Raw genomic sequence first — 17,188 nt, 5'->3', positions numbered from 1 at the left:
TTGACCCAAGCAATTGAACACCACTGTGATTGTATGCACTTACGTCATAATTGCATAATTTGGGGCCTGCTGTTGTTCACAATTTCAGAGTGGAGATTTCAAAACACTGCTCTTTCTTTGTCAACATGTCCAATAGCTTGGAGTATTCTCTCCTGTTGACTGAACTGCACTTGAACTTTCTCCATATCATAGAATCATAGAAGATTAGGGTGGGAAGGGACCTCAGGAGGTCATCTACTTCAACCCCCCTGCTCATCATTTTCATCACAGTAGTGTGGGAAAAAAGTAAAAGCAAACCAGACTATGCCTGGTGCCTACACTGTGCCTATACTATGTCTACACTGCCAGTGGCGTCGATGGGAGATACGCAAGCTCTGTACTGCAACTTGCGTATTTCCCGTTGATTTACTAACTTTCACTTACCATCGTGTCTTCACTGTGCTGCGTCAAGAGGAAATGCCCTCCAGTCGACACAGCGCTACTCTTTTCGGGGGGATGGATTTTCTGCGTTGGCCGGAGAGCTCTTCCGGGATCGATTGTGCAGGTCTCCACTGCCCACTCAATCGATCCACTGCGTCGATCCGTGGAGCGTGACACAGCAGAATCAGTGTAGACATATCCTATTTTACCAAATCGTCATTTGTTTCAAAGTTCACAATAAATCTGTTATATTAAGTCAAACAAAACTAATATCCATTTATATAAGCAAATGGCCTTTGGGGAAGCAAGACAAAACCCACATCTCACATAGGTTGTAAGACCCTTTTGGTTTCACAGAAAGTTAAATTCCAGAGCAGGATACATCTAATGACTCAGATTCAGGCAACAGATTTTCCCATCATGTTCTCTGCTCAGCCTTTGAAACCTGCTTCACTCCATGCAGTCTCATAATTGTAGAGTCATGTTATTTAGGAAAGTTTTAGCATCATCATCATGAGAAAAAACAGCCAGCCTTCCCATCTACAAACAATCCCAACTCAGAAGGAAAACAACAGGATGAAACGTGGGGTTTAAAATAAGAATGATCTACAGTTTTAGATCCATTAAAATTTCTCATTCCAGGTGTGACTTTCCTTAGTGCGATCTGGATTGGTGAATCGCTCTGTCACCCCAATCTCCCACTCTTGGAGCCTCTTGAGTGCTTCTTGCCAGCCACTTTTTGGATTATGCAATAGAATGACCCCAGCTAATATCCCCAGTCCCAGATGCAACCCTAGGAACCTCCGTCTTACAATGCAAGCTCATATGTGTGTTCATCAGTGTAGAAATTCCCCTGTAGGGGGCGGTGCCGGGGACTCTCCCTGTGAGTCAATCTCAGAGGGAGTCCACACCTCCTGGCACCTATGGCTTTGGGGAGTCCGAGTTAAGGGGCCACCTCCGGCCCTCAGTAGGGCGAGCCTGGGTTCAGGTCGCCCCTTTTGGGGAACAGTCTCTCGCCCCCATGCGGTGCACTGGCAGTCTATGGTCCGGCCCTCCGTCAGGGAAGGGCCAGCAGCGGGAAACAACCCTCAGACCTCAGCAGGGTGTGGAGGTGGTCTAGAGCCTAGCCTCCACCCCTGGAGGGCAGGCCAGGAAACAGTCTCGAGCAAACAAAGCCACACAGACTCGAGCCTTGGTAGGGCGAGCAACAGTCTACGGCCCGGCCCTTTGGTGAGGCAGGGCAAAGGGACAGCAGTCTCTAGTCCTTAGCAGGGCGAGTAAGTAGTCTATGGCCTGGCCTGTCTGGTAGGGCAGGCAGAAGAACACACACACACTCAAGTCCTTAGCAGGGTGAGGAGCAGTCTATGGTCCAGCCCTTAGGCAGGGCAGGGCAGGCAGTAAGGGACAGGTTCTGATGCTCAGCTGGCATCCACCCCAGGGCAGGGTGAGGGGAGGGGGATGCAGGCCCACCCATCTCCACTGCGTCCCAGCCCAGGGCCCTATCAGTGATGGAGTGTCCCATCACTGGGTCAGTGGGGCTCCAGCTGAAACGCGCCGACTCACCGCAAACGTCAGCTCAGCGAGACCGCAGTCGGCTTCCCTGGGCTTCTTCCTCCCGCCCTGTCCCTAGAGTACCTGGGATCCGTCGTCTCCCTCTGGGTAGCTGGGGTAGAAGGCATGCGGGAGTCCCACGAGTCCCTCCCTGTCAATCAGCAGCAGGTCCAGAAACTGCGTGGGGCCCTTGGCGGAGGGCAGCTCCTCCAAGTCCTCAGGCCCCCAGGCAGTGGGCAGCTCTGGCAGGTTCTCTGGGTCCCTGGCAGCAGGCAGTTCGGGCAGGCCTTCCTCTGGGTCCCAGGCAGCAGGCAGCTCGGGCAGGCCTTCCTCCGGGTCCCATGCAGTGGACAGCTCCTCCGGATCCACAGGGCCCCACGCTGTGGATAGATCCAGCAGCTTCTCCTCTAAGTGGGCGTGTCACGCGGCCCTAGGCTCAAGCCCCAAGGGAGAGGCATCCTTCTCCTTCAGCTGCTTGGGCCTGACTGAGCGAGCAGACCTGGGTTTTAAAGGCCTAGCCCCGCCAACCTTCTTCTGGTCAGGTGGTGTCCTTTTGGATTCCCACCCCCAGTGTGGGTTTGGTTCTCCCTCTGAGTCAATATCAGGAGGCCACACCTCCTGGCTATAATCAGTTTAACAAAGAAATTGATATGCACCAGCTTCATCACTTCAAACAGAGCCTCCTACACACCTCAAACCAAATGCACTGATTCAGGTAAAATAAACAAACATTTATTAACTCCATAAGTGATTATAAGTCAGAGGAAAGCAAGTCAGATTTAGTCAAAATAAACAAAAGCCAAACAAATTCTAAACTAAGCTTAACACTTTCAGCAACCTTACAAACTCAGATGATTCTCACCACAGGCTGGCCAACTTCCTTCAGCCAGACTCCCCTCTTTGGTCAGCACTTCAGATTCTTGATGGTGTTCATAGATGGAGGTGGAAGACAGAGAGAGACTGGCAAAATGTCTCCCCTTTTTAAAATGTTCCTTCACCCCCCCCCTTCAGGGTCAGGTGACAAACAATGTCTGTGCACGGTTTCTTCCATGCCCTGAGTCAGTGAACTCCTTTGTTGGTTCCCTTGTTGACGTCTAGGCCAGTCCTTTGCTCCTGGAATGTGGAGCTGGGTTTGTTCTATACGAGCCTTAAAGAGGTGTGACCTGCCCCTCTGCTCAGAGTCTTGCTGGGATATGTTTTAAGCCATGAGGTCACATCTTTGGGAGTATCATATAGTGAAGCCTCATAACCAAACCCATGACATTGCAACAAACAGGTCACTATAATAAGAATGTTCAGTACGTCATAAGCATTCAAAAAACACCTTCCATGACATACTTTGCATTAAACAATACACAATTACATTATAAGGGTGACCATGGGGAGTGTGGGGTGTCACACCAGGTCTGTGACACTTTCACCCATAACCCTAATGAGTCTGATTTATGATCAAAGAAATCAAACCATGATTCCCAAGCACCAAGAGCTCACAACACTGTTACAGGAAACTATGGGAGGTGGAGGGATAGAATGTGAAGATAAATTCTGCATTGCTCTTGCAGAAGGTAACCCTTCTGGGGTGATGGGGAAGGAGGGAATTCCTCTGACACACCCCATTGCCTTCAACTACAGTAGAACCTCAAAGATACGAACACCTCGAGAATGGAGGTTGTTTGTAACTCTGAACGAAACATCATGGTATAGTACCCTGCAATCAGTGTCTTCCAGCTGAGGCTGGGAGAGATCTCGGCAAAGGTGGCACCTGGAACACTGCCTGGTTTGCAAGCAGCTCCCTGCCCTATTCCTGTTTCTTGCCTTTGGGCTGAACTGGGGGGGTCTGCTGCAAGCCCCAGCCTTCAGCCACCTCTCCCCAGAGTTCACCTTGCTCAGTGCACTGCTTGCCATGCTCCAGAGGCAGCACATGGCAGGGGGTTGGTGCCAGATGGCTGCCAGTGCCCCTCCCTCCCCTGCCCCTTGCACTCCCAGAGGCAAAGCTTGGGCCGCATCGGTGCATAGGCTGTGGCCCTTTAAAACTCCTCCAGGCCAGGCTTTGGCTGCAACCTTCAGTTTCTTGCATCAGCAGGGAGCTTTCTTTCCCAGGCTCTGGAGTAGGAGGAAAGGGGGGTGTGAAAACAGTGTCCTTGGCTTACAGGAACAGTGCAGACCCCAGACTGTTTGTGCTCTGAATGCCAACCTTGCAATATAGGCACAGTACTATATTTGATTTCTCTTCCCCCGCCCCCCCGGCCTGCTGCTGCCTGATTGCTTACTTCCGGTTTCACAGGATGCTCAGTTGACCGGTCAGTTCGTAACTCTGGTGTTTGTATCTTTAAGGTTCTACTGCATCACAAAATTTGCTATAAACATATTTTAAGTGAGAAAATGGTACAAAAAATAACTGATATTCACCACCCCCCACAGCAACATGAGAACAAACAGAAATTTTTGCCCAAAGAGGAACTTGGTGACTCTAACACTCACTTTGCTGTGGGAGCAACAGTACAAATGAGATGCTCCAGGTTTCTTTAGACAAGGAAAAGTGATGGAGCTTAGGTGAGCTTATGAGTAAATGTGCTAGACAACCCCAGCTATTATAAATGGGCAATGTCTTTACTGCAAGAATAGTTGTGGTTTTACATCAAGCTAGTTAACTCCACGGAAAATCCTAGTAGACTTGAAGCCCAGGTAATGTTATCTAAATAAAGCTAGTTGAGGTTACCCTTGTTGTAATCCAAAATTTAACATTCCTGTGTGTACCCCAAATTGTAACAGTGTTGCCATCAACCATTCTATGCATTCAGCCAGGGCTAGCTGTACACCAAACACCACACAGCAAAAAATAATCTTAGGCCCTAAAAGGCAAGTCAGTGCAGCTGCATGTTTGCAGTTTTGCTAATTAAAATTAAAAAAAAATTTGTGTTTCTTAAAAATTTAAAAAGTTGAAACAGTCATGCTTGGTTTTAAGTGCCTCTAACATGTAAGTTTTGTTGTTGTTACAAGTAAAAATGCTTTAATAATTAAAAATAATTCTCAAATATTAACAAAATTGATACCCCATAAGGAGGTTCTATGGTAACCCACTATAAGTTACGTGCTTTCTTTAAGTTAGAAATTATTTTAAAATCATTTTAAAGCAATCCGAGAAAGCTATTTTTGGGACAAAAATTTAACACCTAAATGCCCCAGCTGCCGGACAGAAGGAGGGCCCCTGAAAGCCTAGCTGTTAATTCTTCAAAATCATTTCAAACTTCGGTAAATACAAAATGTTCTAAACCTACCGTTGCAGCAAATGTGGGTATGTGTGTGTGCTTAAATCTAATATAAAAGTAATTTTAGGTAAAAGCAACCCACCTGGGGGACCCAAGATACCACGTACATACCGTATTTCCCCATGTATAAGATGCTCCCATGTATAAGATGCACCTTAATTTTGGGGCCCGAAATTTGAAAAAAAAAAGTATTACGGTAAAAAAATCTAAAACCACTGTATAAGACGCACCCAGTTTTTAGACCCCAAAGTTTTCGAAAAAAGGTGCGTCTTATACATGGGGAAATACGGTAGTTCAAATAGTTCAAAAAGCCTTTAAGAGAAAATTAGCAAAATCATTTTTTTAAAAGAAAAAAAGATCATTTGTCAGTCCTAGGTAAGGTCTTTATGGTGTTTATTTCTCTTGCAAACTCTCTGATGATAAGTAGGTACCGAGTTCTAACAGAAGCTTTTCCAACACTCAGAGAATCTAGTGTTTCTATGAGGTGTGGATCCTCTGATGTCTAATAAGGTCTGAGCTACGACTGAAGTTTTTCCCACACTCACAGCATTCATAAGGTCTGTCTTCCATATGGACTTTCTGATGTTTCTTAAGTGATGAGCTGTCAATGAAGTTTTTCCTGCACTCACTGCATTCATAGGGTCTCTCTCCTGTGTGGATTTTCTGATGTGTTATGAGGTTGGAGTGCCAAGTGAACCTTTTCCCACACTCAGAGCATCCATAGGGCCGCTCCCCTGTGTGGATTCTCTGATGTTTAATAAGGTCTGAGCTGTGAGTGAAGCTTTTCCCACATTTACAGCACTTATGGGGTCTCTCTCCTGTGTGGATTCTCTGATGTTTCATGAGTGCTGAGCTGTTATTGAAGTTTTTTCCACACTCAAAGCATTCGTAGGGCCTCTCCCCCGTGTGGATCCTTTGATGTTTAATAAGGTCTGAGCTGTGAGTGAAGCTTTTCCCACATTCACAGCATTCATAGGGTCTTTCCCCTGTGTGGATTCTCTGATGCTTAATAAGGAGTGAGCTGTCCCTAAAGCTTTTCCCGCACTCACGGCATTCGTAAGGTCTCTCACCTGTGTGGATTCTCTGATGTGTTATGAGGTTTGAACTGCGAGTGAAGGATTTCCCGCACTCACTGCATTCGTAAGGTCTGTCTCCCATATGGATTCTCTGATGTTTCTTAAGTGACGAGCTGTCAATGAAGTTTTTCCCGCACTCAGAGCACCCATAGGGTCTCTCCCCTGAGTGGATTCTCTGATGTACAATAAGGTTTGAGCGCCTCGTGAAGCTTTCTCCACACTCCGCACATCCATACGATCGCGCCCCAGTGTGGATTCTCTGATGTCTCATAAGGCCTGAGCTCTGTGTGAAGCTTTTCCCACACTCATAGCATTCATGGGGTCTCTCTCCTGTATGGATTCTCCGATGTTTAATAAGGGATGATCTCTGAGTGAAGCTTTTTCCGCACTCACTGCATTCGTAAGGTCTTTCTCCCGTGTGTATTCTCTGATGTCTAATGAGGTCTGAGCTCTGAGTGAAGGTTTTCTCGCACTCACAGCATTTATGGGGTCTCTCCCCCGTGTGGAATTTCTGATGTTTAATAAGGCCTGAGCTCTCAGTGAAGTTTTTCCCACACTCACAGCATTCATAGGGTCTTTCCCCTGTATGTATCCTCTGATGTTTAATAAGGACTGAGCGGTTACGAAAAGTTTTCCTACACTCAGAGCATGTGTTTCTCTCTTTTGCATGGATCTGCTGCTGGGCTGCGGTTTCCTTGCTGGACTTGTGCGGTCCTGAACTATTAGTGGATTTATTTATTTTCTCCCTTGGCTTGTTTCCCTGCCTCTTCTCTGGCCTGTGCTGACTCTCACCATCTTTTCCCTGCTCAGGATTCCTGGACACATCCTCTTTAGTGATTTCCAATAATGCCCTGCGTTGTTCAACTTGCTCAACATCTTCCTGCTGAGATTTCAGCTCCTCATTCTCACTCAGCATCCCATCACCTGCTGGGAGAAACAGGAATGGAAAAGGGGAGGCCAAACATTGTTGGAAATTGGCTGTGGTGGAAGAGAGAATGCCAGAAACTCCTCATGTTCTGGCAATCTCTAATCTCTAGTGCTTCAAGAACACTACCTCCATGCTTTAAATTCAGCACATACTATGGATTCAAACTGGAAGGCTTTGAATGATTAGAGTTGTATTGGTAAATATCAATTTCACTGTAAATACACAAACCATCCCAAAATATCTCCACCAATAATCACATTTTCAGATGGCAAAATAAGAAAAACTCTGCTTGAGAACTTAAGAGTTTGGTTTAAGGATATTCACTCTGTATATTATTACATGTGATGTTGATGGTTTGTTTCAACCATTATGAAATTTTAACGGTTTGAATCTCTACTTGTATCATATCCCCCCTTAGTTGCCTCTTTTCCAAGCTAAAAAATCCCAGACTTTTTAATCCTCATATGTAAACTGTCCCATACCCCTAATCAATTTTGTTGCCCTCTTCTGTCCCTTTTCCAATTCCAATGTATCTGTTTTGAGATGGGGTGACAGGAACTGCACGTAGTATTCTAGATGTGGGCATTCTATGGATTCATAGGGGATGTGATATTTTCTGTCTTGTGATCTATCCCTTTCCACATGCTTGTTGACCCACTCAAAGACTTTTAATTGCTTGGTGAGGAATAATTTTCATTTACAAAACCCATGTTGACTCTTCTCCAACAAATCTGGTACTGAAGTTAGGCTTATCAGCCTGTAATTGCCGGGATTGCCTCTGGAGCCTTTTCTAAAAATTGGCATCACATTAGCTATCCTCCAGTCATCTGGTAGAGAAGCTGATTTAAATGATAGGTTACATATCACAGTTAGTAGCTATGCAATTTCATATCTGAGCTCCTTCAGATCTCCTGGGTGGATACTATCTGCCCCTGGTGACTTATTACTGTTTTATCTATTATTTTGTTCCAAAACTTCTTCTAATGACACCTCAATATGGGACAGTTCCTCAGATTTGTCACCTAAAAAGAAAGGCTCAGGTTTGGGAATCTCCTTCACATCTGCTGCAGTGAAGGGCAAAGCAAAGAATTCATTTAATTTCTCCACAGTGGACTTATGATCCTTGAGTTGCACCTCCATTGTCCAGTGGCCCCACTCTTTGTTTAGCAAGCTTCCTGCTTCTGATGTACTTAAACAACAAATTGTGTTGTTACTTTTTGAGTCTTTGGCTAGTAGCTCTTCAAATTTTGAATTGATTTAATGATTCCTCACCTGTGCAGTCCCCTGTCCGTCTCTCTCTTTCCTGTGAATCATGGAGATCTGGGACACACGGCTCATTGCCTTGTTCCAGAGGGACGATCACATCTGGTGTGAAAACTGGAAACTCTGCACAGGGAAAGAAAAAGGGGTTCATTGGAGATTTGTCACAAAAACATCTATTACTTCAAATGCCACCCATTTTAAAGTAGGAAGATGCTGAGGATAACTCCACAGATGTGTAGGACGTTCTGCTTAAAGAGGGATTTAACTAACCCCATCTCTGCCAGGAAAACGTAAGGCCTGACAATCATCAACCAAGTGGGTCCTAAACACACAGACTGTAACTCCAGGAGTGAGGAAGTGAGCATTGCAGCCAGCAAGGAAAACACCTGCTTCTTTCTGAGAAAGAGTGGTCCAGAGGAAAAGAGAGAGTCAGAGGAAGGCTGGGAACAGTGACGATGGGTTGGTTGTGAACAGTAAACTAAGCAATAGGAGGGAGTGGGGATGTCACCGAACAGAGGATCTCAGGTGTGTTAGATGTCAGGAAAGCACATTTGGAGGAATAAGAGATCTCACTAGGCAGGTGTAATGGGAGGGAGAATGAAAACCCCCCAGGGTGTGGGGAAGGCTGGGGAATTAGATTCTATAATTCAGGAGCAAGAGACTCTATTTCGTCTGGAAAAGGAGACTATGAAAAATAGGAAATGGGCCACGTGACATCAAGCGAGACTGACTCAAAGATCCAAGATCCCCTGCAGGGAAGGGAGATCATGGCTGCTGTAGATAGGGAGGGGGAAGTAGCATCTTCCGAATCTGCAGAGACACTACCAGCCTATGACATCAAGAAGAAAGATGGTGACCATTTAGCAAGTGTGAAAAATCGGGACGGGGGCGGGGGGGGAGGAAATAGGCGCCTATATAAGACAAAGCACCAAATATCGGGACTGTCCTTATAAAATCTGGACATCTGGTCACCCTAAGAAGAAAGCGCCCCCTTTTTTTTTTGCCACGGAAGGGGGTCATCTTGTGGCCGGGAGGAATGTGAGGACTGAGAACTGGTGGCTGGGGTCACAGCAGGCAGGGAAGAGGTGAGAGTAGTGGAGGGGGCCCTGAGCAATGGACAAAGAAGAGGGAAAATAGAGATCAATCCTTCTTCCGCCACAGGTAGCAATGCAAATGACGAAGTGACTCATTGTGCTTCCGAAGTGTCGTCCTGCATAACCCTGGCACTGACATTAGCCACTGGCTAAGGTTTAGTAAGTTTGCGGGCAAAGAGAAACAACCATGGAAATGGGGACAAAGGACCATGAAAATGGGGATTCTCCTTCTCATGGCATCTTCAAGTCAACACTGGATGACCTTTTGGAAGATGATTTAGTCAAAGATGAGGTATTCAACTCAACACAGCAGTAACTGAATGAAGTTCTATGGCCTAGCTGATACAGGAGGTCAGAGATGATCTATAGTGCTTTCCAGCCATAGAATCTATGAATTCAAAATATACACGAGGAAGGACTAAGACCATGCCCTTGCTTGTATTGTGTTCTACAGCTTGGAACACCAGCATTTACCTGCATGGCTTCCAGCCGCGTGCACCGTGTTAGCTGTAGCTGTAACTCAATGATGGAGGGATGAGATGGAGCAGCCTGGTAGAGCTGTGACTGTGGTGTGAAGAGAGGTGCCTGTGAACCTTGAGGGACCCTGTCTGCCTCATTTCAGTACCGAGTGCTGTCGGTTGCATCAGGAAATGTGACTCAGAGGAAATCCTCATGGGGAAGGCAAAGGGGTGGTAATATTTTGCATATCTGTGATGGTTAGTCTGGGATAGGCTTCAACCTTGAGTGCAGGCCACGTGTCGGAAGCTTCTGTTCATTACACAAGACCTAAACCCACGTTGTGCCTTAGCGAAGAGAAGACGTTAGACTTTGTGCTACACAGCTCCTGTGCTCTGTTCCCTGAGCGTCCTGTAACGGGGAGGGCAGAGCACTGCTGTGTGTGTCACTGTCATGTCGGGGTGATGCTGACACAGGGCAGAGTCAAGGTTGCAGTGTGGGGGTGACGGGAACCTTCTCTCTTCATTTCCCCTTCTAATAACGAAGGGAACAGGGATCCTTACCCAGCGAGGCCACGTTCTCACGGTTCTCCTGCATGACGTCTCTGTAGAGGGCTCTCTGGCGGGGGTCCAGCAGAGCCCATTCCTCCTCGGTGAAACACACAGCCACCTCCTCGAAGGTCACCGGCCCCTGAAAGAGCAAGAGTCCAGCACTCAGCACCTGCTGCCCCCGTCACCATCCCATTATTCATGGGGGAGCAGGGCCAATCCAACAGACACACATTCAGCCGAGTCCCACCCACAACCTCCTCGGAGCATCCAAGAGGTATTAGTATGAGGGGAGATAGGGGGAGCCCCTCAATCCTTCCCAACAGACAGAGGGGGGAAGGGTCTTCACTGTCATCACACAACGACTTGCCAGAGGCTGATACAGGAGATGCAGCCCCCAGCAGGTCCAGGGAGAACCCCCACTTGTAGAAATCTCAGCACCCACCCCATTGCCAGCAGCTGGATGTCAGGGAATGGGGCATCTCCCCTAATCCTTACAGGTGGGTGCCCCCTTCCTCTGACACAGCAACCTCTGGTTAGCAGATCCATGCTCCAGCACCGAGAGCCTGGCAAGTTTTCCCAGCCCAGACCGGTTTGTTCCCCGTCCCACAAATAGGGGAATTTCCTCACCCAACTCCCATGGGTGTATTCCTCCAATCCAGGCCCCAGATTTAACTAGTCCCAGCAGGTTCATCACACCTTGTCCCCCTCCCTTCCTCCACCCTGTGCACTTCCTGTGCCCCCTCCCACCCTCAGCTTTAACTCCCGGGATGCTCCCACTTCCCGTGCATTGACTGACCCCTCTCGCCTCTACAGGAACCCACCAGCCATTGCCTCATAATCCCCACCTGAGCCAGCTCCGCTGCAGCCACTTCTCTGCCCCGAGCAGGATGGGAGAATCTGGAGTGACCCGTGGCCGTTATTCTGCAGCCTGTCCGGGGGAGAAGGATTTATTGGGGACATTTCAGAACAGACTTTTAGTCATTTCTCATCGCGGTTCTCACTGGCACTTTCTCCGCAGAGATGTTCTAGACTTTCATGCTAGGAAATTCTCAGTCACTTTATTGTAAGGCAGAGCCAACCCGTCCCACCAGAACTAAACCCACTGAGACCCTTTAAAACTCGACATGGTTCCCGAGGGCAGCACATTCCCCAGCGGAGGGGGAAAGACACAGGGGTAGGGAAAAGGCAAAATCTGTTTAGTGATGATACAATAACTGGATCAGAGCAGGTGCTTGTCACCTCACTCCCCGCTTATTCCTCCTCACTTTTTCTCTCCCCTCCTGGCTCAGAGATGTGGTTATGGTTTATTCCTAGATGTCTTCACTATCCTGAAAGAGCTAATCCCGTTTTGGACCCAAACGTTCTGCTTCATCCCCATTTCTCCGAAGCACTGGTGGGGTTTCAGGCTCTCTGGCTGCGATAGAGATGCAGCAGAGAAAGAGTTATTTTGCACAGTTTCAGGCCGCCTAATGTCACAGCTGGGATTCCAAACAATGGAAAAAATCATGAATGTGGGTTTCATTGAAATTAATATTTTCCAGGATGGATCCATCTCTGCTAAAGCAGCTAGCTGCACATTTCAGACTTGGTCCATACACAATGTGATGCTCTCTTCCAATTCGGGATACAAGACATTGAATGATCCAGTGCAGCATTTCTCAGCTGGGGGGTTGCAACCCCAAAGGGTTCATGACAGGCAGCCAGATGGGCTGTGAGATATGGATGGATTTATTATGATCTTAAACAAAGAAAAACCTCACTCCGCCACTTACTGCCCGTTTCGCCCTCAAAGACAACTGTTCTCAGTCAGCCTCTTGAAACACACCAGGCAGGTTATAGTTCAGCCTTGTTATGTGTTTTATTCTCTTTTCACAGTAAATGTAAGGGGTGAGAAACACACAAACACGCACGACAGCAGCTCCCTCTTTGTGCAAAACAAAAACCCTCATTGCCAGTCTGTATCCAGTATTCCTGCCCCATTGCTTAGCCAGAGTCGGTCTATACAGGGTACACCTGGACCCCACCCCGCCTCAATCACTCATTAAAGCTGTCAGACTCCTCGGTGTGCAGTTATTTTGTCTCTGTCTCATCCTGTTTCGCACGATTCAGGGTGTCGTTCCTTTCCCAGAAGGGAAACACACCCCTGGGATCAGGATTCGCTCTGAATCCCCGTCAGACGTCACAGCCGGAGGGAATCTGTCAGTCACGGGGCTCACCCAGCCTCACGCTATTCCACAGCTTCCAGGCATACACGGGGGCTGCAGGCCGTGATGCCCAGTCGCTAACATGGTTATTGGTCGGATATCACCCCATAGCCCGACAGAGACAGACACGTACCTGTGTCGCTCCCCAGCTCCAGACGCAGAGTCTCTAGGGGAAGGAGAGGACGGGAGAGGTGAGAATTCAGGCCCTCGCATGCCTGGAGAAGTTCCCATTGGTTATTAACGTAATTGCTTTTAACTACAAGACGGTGACACAAACTGAGGCCAGTAAGACAATCACTGCAGACAGAGGCAGCCACACAGGGCTACCCCCATGGGGACGGGTGACTGGCTGAGGTGGGGCTGTGAGACGGGCTCAGGCTCTGTGACATCACTAGAGTCCCCGACTCCTCCCCAGGGTGCGGGTCGCTCTAATGAGAGGAGACGCCGCCCTCAGACTCCCGTTCACCTTTGAATCCCAGCAGCACCTCCTGCAGGTTGTCACTTTTCAGAGCAAAATCGCTGAGTCTCTTCTCCAGCACCACCAGCGTCTCAGACATCCCGGCCTCCCTGCCAGGGAAAGGGGGAGGGGTGAGAAATGGACCCGATCCCCGAACCCCGAACCCCAGCAACCCACAAATCCCAGGACACCTGGATCTGAGCTTTGCAGCCTGAGATGGTGGGTATTCTGGTGAGTCACCTGCTCTCAGCCCCGTGTTCTGCACGGGCCCAGAGAGATGGGATGTGGGGAAACATTGGGGCAAGGATCAAAGACAGGTACAGGAGCTTTCTCTGGCATGCTGTGGTTCTGTGGGGAGCAAAGCCACCTCCCACACTGGGATTTTCCAGTAAGAAGATGCACCAGCACTGGGGTTACGTGGAAAGAGAGGAGACAGACCAAAGAGTGGGCGTGTCCCACTCGCTCACTGTGGCCACAGACAGAGCCTGGCTCTTCAGCAGGGAATGAACGTGGGCCTTGAAACACCAAAAGCCCGGAGCCCGTCAGCTAATGCAGTAACCCTGTGGTGTGACGCTCAATCGGTGGTGAGGACCGTATTCTGCTGTCAGTTAATTTAGGGCTCTGCACCCCCCTCCGTTCACGGCAGGTTATCCACTGCTTTCAGTGGGACACCCCTGCACCAAGAACAAGGGGAGACTGTCCTTTGTATAGGAAATAAAAGTTTAGTTGCAGAATGTTTTGTCAGAAAAAGGAAGCTTTTTTCGACAAAACAGTGCTGGTGCTCACACTGCAATCACACTCCCCTCCCCCCAACAACAAAAGTGCCCTGTTTTTTCAACAAAATAAAACCACCTCGACCAGATGTGCGAGGATTTTCTTGGCATAGCTAGGGTGATGCAATGTGTCCCCTTACATTTGGGGCGAGGCTGGGGCAGCCAAATGGACAAGAAAGCAGTAGCCGGGCGGCTAGTTCCCTGTTGTGGGGCAAGAAGCCTGGACTGGTTCAAGCTGGGGCTGCTGATTCCTGGTCCTGGATGGAACGGGGCAGCCATGTCAATTTCGGGGCTCTGCAAGGCCATTGACCAGGCTGCTCCGACAGGAAGCGGGTGGAGAAACTCACTGACTTTTGCCCCAGGCTCCCAACCGAGAGCAGAGACCATCAGCATGAAACATGACAGTGACGCCAGCTCCGGCCATATGTCTGACAGCCCCGGTGTGATTCGCTGTCAGACAGAATCATGGCCTCTAAGCCGGTGTGTCACATCCCAAGTGCAGTACGACCTCCGTATTCAGGGCAGTTACCAAAGCTAACAGCTCATGAGGGGAGTGAAACAGAGCCAGGGACCTACCTGCTCCCAGCACTACCAGCACCCTAGAGAGGGAGGAAAAAAAGAGGCAGTCAGAGGACTTGTCCAGGGTGGGGGAAGCCTCCTGCTATGCAGGGAGTCACCATGGGAGCCTCTGGTATTTGGGGAATTGCAGACACTCTGGTTCCTGTTCAGAGAGCAGCTGCCGTCTCCCCTGTCCCCACCAGCAGGGCCATTTGCTCTCGGCAGCCCCAGCCATCCCACCCGGGAGGTTGCCACTGGGGCAAGCTTCTCCCCCGTTGCTTTACAGAAGGACATTTTTTCTCTACTTCAGGAGTCAAATTCTCCCCAGTGCTGAGAGCCCCACAGCCCCCCTGACCCCACTAAACCGATTAACCGGGAGTGAGTGGAGTCTTCGGCCTGGCTTGGGACCTCTGCATGGGGGAAGGGATTTGACCCTCAAAGTACCAATGCAGACAGACATTTGCAGGGCAGGAGAGAAGATCCTGGGATTGCAGCGTCCAGGATTCCCAGAATCCATCCCTGGCTCTGCCACAGACTCACCATGTGACCGTGGGCAGGGCTCTGCCCCTCCCTCTGCCTCGCTTCCCCCTTTGTCCCACAGGGATCACGCCCCTGACCCCGCTTTGTAAAGGGCTTTGGGGTGTGGGGCAGAGAAGCTCCTATAGAAAAGCTGCCGGTTGTTATTTCAATGACACAGCCTGACCTGCAGGGATCGGCTCAGCGACTGCTGCTCCTCCTCTCCTCCCCTCTCACTCAGCAGGGAAATCTCCTGGACGCCCTCATCCCTTCTCTTGACAATGGCTCTCTCTAGCTCCTCCAGCTGGGACAGCAGCAGCTGCTCCTGCTCCTCCAGAAACTCCCGCAGCTCCTTCCACTTCCCCATGATCTTCTGCCGCTCGGCATCCATCTGTTTCTGCAATCACAGGGAGAGGGCGGCTGGGTAATGGGGGAGAATCATACATGTGCCTCTCGCCTTATGGGGGAGTTATTGACCAGATCACGGGGTCTCTTGCAGTGGAGGATGGGAAATTCACATAGGCCAGGAAGGATGGAGGGCTCAGGGCAGGGGTGAGCTGTACATCGCCAACAGGAGGGAATCTTCTCTCCAAATCTCATCAAATTGCCCTGAGCCAAACCCTCCATCTCTGCAGCCCACGTTTCCTCTCCTTCCTCCCCATGTCCCCTAGGTGCTAGAAAGGACCCGGTCACTGTAACATCCAAACAGCCCTTGGGCAGGGTCTCTGGACTAACACAGACTGACACCCACCCAGACCTTCTTGCACCCTAAGGGCATCGTGTCACCCACACGTGTCTGACCCTGCGCTCTCCCTGGGCTCCAGCGGGACGGTTTCCTGGCTGGGGATGGCAGGATGGGCCCTGCACTCACCATGTCACCCAGGGCGCTCGGATCCCAGGCCATGCTGAGGAGCAGGGGGCTCTGGGCACCTACCAGCAGCTCCTCGCTTTGCTGCTTGTCCTCGGAAATGGCTGCGTCTCTATCCTTTTGAAGAGGGACCTGATGCTCTCTTGGTGCTTCCTGGAAGAAGCAGGGGAGCAGGGGGGTTACAAGGTAATGCAAACAGCCTCCCAGCTGTCACATTTCAGGGCACCTCCTGCCCTGCAGATTCCTGTGGAGAGTCCTCGGGGCTCTGACTTTTATCCCAGGTCTTGTGCAACCTTAGCGAGGAAGTTAGGAGAGGGGGGCAGCGAAAGGGTGGAACAGGGACCAGGTTTTCCTTAAAAAACACAGCAACCCACAAGGCTAACGGGACAGGGGTGCAGCCCAATCCCCCCAGTGCCAAAACATCATAGACGTCTGAACACCCAACCTCAGACTTTGCCCATTTTCCCTACCTACAGGCCCCAATCGCCAGATCAGATCATAACCCCCCCAAACCAAACACCCCCCCCCAGATCTGCCCGCCACAAACTGGCACCCCACAACCAGTCCCAAACAGCTCCCAAACCCCAGCACCCCGATCCCCGGCATCCGCCCTTCCTGCCCCCCACACAGCCCGACTCTGCCCCTCCGACCTCTCCACCCCGAGCCACCCCCTCCTCCCTGCCCAGCAGGGGACCCCGCCCGGCCCCCCGCGGTTCCGGGCAGCCCCTTTCCGGCCTCGGGGAGCCGGGGCCCCCACCCGGGGCAGAGGTGAACCAGGCAGGCGGGGCCGGGGCCGGGCCCGGGCCCGGCCGGAGCGTGTCCGCCCCATGCGTGTCTCCGGCCCCCGGTCCCCTCCGGGATCACACGCTGCCCGCTGCCCCCGGACCCACCGCGCTGCAGGGCCAGAGCAACCTCGGCGCTGCGCTCCCGGTCCCGGCCCCGGCCATGGCTCAGCGGCTGCAGACAGACACACAAAGGGGCCTGCCTGGGAGAGGAGGAGGCGGCTCCAACCAGGGATTGGCTCAGCCTCTGCTGGGCCCCGCGCAGGGTATCTGTGACACTCGGGGACTGGAGTTCATGTCTAAACTACATCCTCAAATCCAATGCCTTTCTTTTTGGATTTTATAGGTGATCATAGGTGCATGCACTGAGCCGCACTGTCACATTCTAATATAATAGAAAGGTCAGAACATCGACCAGTTAA

General features: G+C 50.2%; 1 protein-coding gene and 1 pseudogene across 1 annotated transcript; both read right to left on the bottom strand.

Annotated features, from left to right (window-relative positions):
* Positions 1-2,687: 2,687 nt before the first annotated feature.
* The window catches only part of LOC137144291 (zinc finger protein 850-like), a 91,106-nt pseudogene continuing 76,605 nt past the window's right edge, over positions 2,688-17,188 (bottom strand).
* On the bottom strand, positions 12,065-16,440 carry LOC137144313 (E3 ubiquitin-protein ligase TRIM7-like). The gene is made up of 5 exons (XM_067534533.1): positions 15,988-16,440; positions 15,304-15,513; positions 14,619-14,641; positions 13,279-13,379; positions 12,065-12,978 (listed from the first exon to the last, which is right to left on the bottom strand). The coding sequence occupies exons 1-5, from the start codon at positions 16,018-16,020 to the stop codon at positions 12,899-12,901; spliced, it is 447 nt and encodes a 148-aa protein (XP_067390634.1). The 5' UTR covers positions 16,021-16,440; the 3' UTR covers positions 12,065-12,898.

This window comes from Emydura macquarii, unplaced genomic scaffold (assembly GCF_026122565.2).
Source record: "Emydura macquarii macquarii isolate MOO-44397 ecotype Brisbane River unplaced genomic scaffold, CSIRO-AGI_Emac_v2 contig_3450, whole genome shotgun sequence".
Lineage (NCBI taxonomy): Eukaryota > Metazoa > Chordata > Testudines > Chelidae > Emydura > Emydura macquarii.
The sequence above is the reverse complement of the archived record's forward strand: the minus strand, read 5'-3'. Positions and strand labels throughout refer to the sequence as shown.

What these genes read in the sequence shown, in the direction of transcription:
- LOC137144313 (XM_067534533.1), bottom strand. Translation starts at nt 16,020, where the DNA reads ATGGCCTGGGATCCGAGCGCCCTGGGTGACATG. An exon ending in CGCTGAGCCGATCCCTGCAG is followed by an intron (nt 14,642 to 15,303) that starts GTCAGGCTGTGT and finishes CTCCCTCTCTAG; the next exon opens with GGTGCTGGTAGTGCTGGGAG. An exon ending in GGTGCTGCTGGGATTCAAAG is followed by an intron (nt 12,979 to 13,278) that starts GTGAACGGGAGT and finishes TCCTTCCCCTAG; the next exon opens with AGACTCTGCGTCTGGAGCTG.